The sequence below is a fragment of the Hibiscus syriacus genome, unplaced genomic scaffold, assembly GCF_006381635.1.
Source record: "Hibiscus syriacus cultivar Baekdansim isolate YM2019G1 unplaced genomic scaffold, ASM638163v2 tig00117040_pilon, whole genome shotgun sequence".
NCBI lineage: Eukaryota > Viridiplantae > Streptophyta > Magnoliopsida > Malvales > Malvaceae > Hibiscus > Hibiscus syriacus.
This window is the reverse complement of record NW_024063535.1, coordinates 72,803-77,128: the sequence shown is the minus strand read 5'-3', so window position 1 is coordinate 77,128 and position 4,326 is coordinate 72,803. Positions and strand designations below refer to the sequence as shown.

General features: G+C 30.6%; 1 protein-coding gene across 1 annotated transcript; it reads left to right on the top strand.

Annotated features, from left to right (window-relative positions):
* Positions 1-2,521: 2,521 nt before the first annotated feature.
* LOC120197054 (B-box domain protein 30-like) lies at positions 2,522-3,297 on the top strand. The gene has a single exon (XM_039198688.1). The coding sequence runs from the start codon at positions 2,724-2,726 to the stop codon at positions 3,084-3,086; it is 363 nt and encodes a 120-aa protein (XP_039054619.1). The 5' UTR covers positions 2,522-2,723; the 3' UTR covers positions 3,087-3,297.
* The last annotated feature ends 1,029 nt before the right edge of the window (positions 3,298-4,326 follow it).

The window sequence follows — 4,326 nt, the reverse complement described above, 5'->3', positions numbered from 1 at the left end:
GGGATTTTGTAAAAATATTTGCCTCGAATAAGTTGAGACTCAAGTTTAAAAATAATAAAATCGGTTCGTAGAGTCGCCACTAATCTTTGATTAAAGTATGATTAGACACTCAAACATATTTGTCATTTTAATAAAAAATATTAATTTTAATTAAAACAACAATTGTATGGTATGCGTTACCAAAAATTTGAGTTCGGGAGTCGGTTACGCGTGGGGAAAGATTATCACCCCCACAACACCCTATATTAGTACCTAATTAATTAATTAATTAATTGTCTTTGCAATAAATCTTACAATTTTGAATTTAATTTAATTTAAGATTCATTTTTTAACACAATCCTTGAATTTTAAGACGAAAAACGATAATATTTAATTATTTACTATCGAGAAGAAAATGTTCTCATGCCTTAAAGCAGCCATTTATTAATCTAATCGAAATGAAAAAAAATTACTATTCTATTCTAAAATTCATTATTAATTTAAATGTAGGAATGATAATAAAATAAAATTCTAAGATTCTAAGGAATGTTAAAAAGCAAAACATATAATTTAAAATAATAAAATAATATTAATATTAATATTAAATAATTAATAATTATAATAAAAAATAAAAAAACGATAAAAACCCCGGATAAAATGGATGTCTACATATATTTTTAAATTTAAAATATGCTTTAGATATATATTAAAAAGTAAAACATATAATTGGTGGAAAAAGATTAAAAATAAAAACAACTCTTTTAATAATATTATGCTCAAAAGTTATTCTCTAAAACTCAAAAGCACATTTGTTTTAATATTTTTCGTTTGGGTTAAAAAGTTGGTTTGAAAAGTATTACTCACTCTAAAACCACAATGCTTTTAACTTACAAATATATATAAAAAGTTTTAAATAAAAAAATTATAGAAATTTGGGAGAATTTAACTACGACAATGAAAAATATAATTTTTTTTATTTTTATAAATTACATCAAATAAAATTAGAAATATTTAAATCTTACTTTTTTTCCTCTTTATCAAATAAATCATATTATAAAATGTTTAAATAAAATTATGATAAAACTTGAATCTCAAGCTCTAGTATATGAATCGTGGCCGTCCGTCGGGTCTTAAACGTTGCAAATTAAAAGCAGAAGAGCTTCCAATTGAATGGCTTCGGATAGAGAGAATATAAAGCAGTTTCTGTCCATTAATTATAGTTTTAAAAAATAAATCAGAAATCCACACATAAAATAATAGTAATTTAAAAAATGGACGACAGCCATATAAAGAGGAAAGAAGTAGTGTGAACCATACAGGTGGACGAATCCATTATCCATCAACGCTACATCAACGTGTGGATTAGGACAATCCCTTTGCTTCCACTCCCTCTTCTCCCCCACATTCATTTCACCAACAAATCATTCATAAACTTTTGGCTTAATGTTCGATAGGTCTATAAATTTCGTTTTCTCCTTCGATTTGGTATCTGAATTTTAAAAAAAATCCAAATTGGTCTCTATTTAATTTAACATATCGACAATTAATCAGGTTGTTAACATGATATTAGTCGATCGAAATACTAATTTCAAGAACCATTGGAGTGGTTCCGGTCGTTAAAGGAATTTTGTTTTTTCAAGAAGACTTGAGTTTGAGCAGTGTAATCTGAACGTGTATGTTAGTTTAGGTTTAGATCTTTTCAAAAAATAATTTTCAATAAATTTTGCATGTTGTAATCTTATTGGTTGATGGAATTATGATTCGATAAAAAATCGATTAACCAAAAATTTAATTGAATCGTGATGTTTAAACAATTTATAGTTCATAAGTTGAAAATTTATGATTGTTTGAATCGAACTAAATTTTAATTTAACATTAATATTTACAATGTAAAAGTACGTATTTTATATTTAAAAATAATGAAATAACCTAAAAATATTATAAAATACTATTAATTATATTTTATTTACTTAAGAAATATTTTAAAAATATTTTAAAAAAACGACTTAAAATTTTATCATATAATGTTTAAAAGCCATAAAATAAAATTATTTTATTAAAATAAAGTATGAAAATTCAAAATACTAAAAAAAATAAGATTAATCGAACCAAAATATAAGGGATGATTCAAAAAAAAATTAAAAAAAACGAGTTTAAGTATCAAATTGATCCTAAAAAAGACTTAAAGTATGAAGTTGAGAAAAGCTGCCAACTTTAGGGAGTAATTCGTGTATTAAGCCAAACCTTTATATAGATTTTTGCCAACAGACGTCTTGTAAACGTTGCTAAAAGTATAAATTTTTGTCCTGCATAGGGAACTGCAGCCGAAGAAGCATTGAGAGATAAGAGCTGGTGGTACAGTACTGTTGGTGGGGTACCACAGCCCTTCACAAAAACAGAGAGCTTTAATTCTCGGCCATGAAAACAAAACTTGTCTCTTTAGTAAACTATAATTGACTTTGTAACCACTCGAACAACAACAAGCTTTAAGCTTGGGGTTTAAATCATAATTATTACACTCCCTCAAAGACCGGTGAAAATCACCACTCTTTTGCTACAATTATTTAAAGATTCTTACGTGTTCCATTGTTTAGAGAAAACCAATTTCTCAACCACAAGTTTCAACATTTATTGCTTCTTGGTATACCCCCCAAAAAAAAAATCACAGAACATTCGATCTTACTGGTTTATATATACTTGGGTATTTCTCTCCCAGCCTTCTTAGCTTTCCGTATCGTCTGAAAATGTGCAGAGGTTTACAACAAGATGGGAACAACTCGCTTTCTTGTCCGAAACAGGGTTTGTCTTCAAGGTTGGTGAACTGTGAGCTCTGCAATTCCAGGGCTTCCTTGTATTGTCAAGCTGACGATGCGTATCTGTGTAGGAAGTGTGATCAATGGGTTCATCAAGCTAATTTCTTGGCTCTCAGGCATATCAGGTGTTTCCTTTGTAATACATGTCAAAGTTTAAGTCAGAGATATCTCATCGGAGCTTCACAGGAAGTGGTGCTGCCGACGATGGCGAGCTCGTCGGAGAGAAAACGGTTTGATTCTGACATGGAAACTAAGCATTCAACGACGCTTAAAACACCTTTTCTTTTTCTCTGATTGTCACTTCTTCTTCTTCTGTTATGCAACTTTTGGTTATGGAGGATCTTATCTGGTTTGTCTGAGGTATCATTGAGGGTTTACATATATGTATACATGTAAGCTCGTATAGGTAAAGTCATGAATGATGTACTCCTCAGTGTTGTGTAAACCAGATTGACTTTCTCTCTCATTAGTGCATTTTTCTTATGCAAACTCACATTTAGCTTTCTTTCCTTTCTTTTTCCTCTTTAATTTGGAGTATAAATCACAAGAAATACGTTACTCAGACTCATTCGTGAATGTCAGACACAAGTATCAAGTATGAATATTTCAAGAATAATGAAGAATCTGAGCATTATAGGTGCAAAGGAGGAGAAACTAGTAGATTTAGTGCAAAACTAGTATGATTGTTGGTGGTTCATGGAAAGAGTATAAATCACAAGAAATACATTATGCAGACTCGGACGTAAATGTCAAACACGAGTATCAAGTACGGATATTTTAAGAAAAATGAAGAATCCGAGGTGCAAAGGAGGAAAAAGTAGAAGATTTAGTGCAAATTTTGTATGATTGTTGGTGCTTCATGGAAAGAGAGGTCTAAATTTACCTGCACCTATTAGTCATTCATTAGAAAAGTTCAAAAAATGTACTATAAATTGATTATTATGCATCAAATATAGGCTGATGCCTCAGGAAAAGCCAAATCTAGCTGATGTGTTATTGTCTTCCAATATCAATCTGAAAAATGTTATAGAACCGTTCAATTCACAGTGTGATCCAAATCATGATCCTGAGAAGAAGCAACAATCTGAAACTAAGCACTCACTATCTATGGGGTCCCCGGTAACAATTGAGGACAAAAATTGCTTTACGTCACAAAATGGGGTATGGACTGTGAAGTGTGGGGGCTAATCAGTAAGGGGAAAAGTTAATTGTCCCATCTGATTCATGATTTCATCAGATGATGCCTGCTTGGTGGATCCATAGTAGAATAACTCAGGTTTCTGATAGGTTGAAATCATGATGAGCCATTGCCCATGCTTTGGTTCTGTTGTCATCTTTCTGGTGTCCAAAAGGGTCATCTTATCCTATCATATAATATCGATGATTGATGGTCATAAAATTCTCTATTTCCAGCAATGGGATTTCTAATCATCGGTTTTCATGTTCTGAAATTCATACAGTTTCACCTCCTTAATCAAATCTCTATAATCGCTTACAGGATTCCCCTGGTACAGTTTCAGTTTGGTTAAAACCA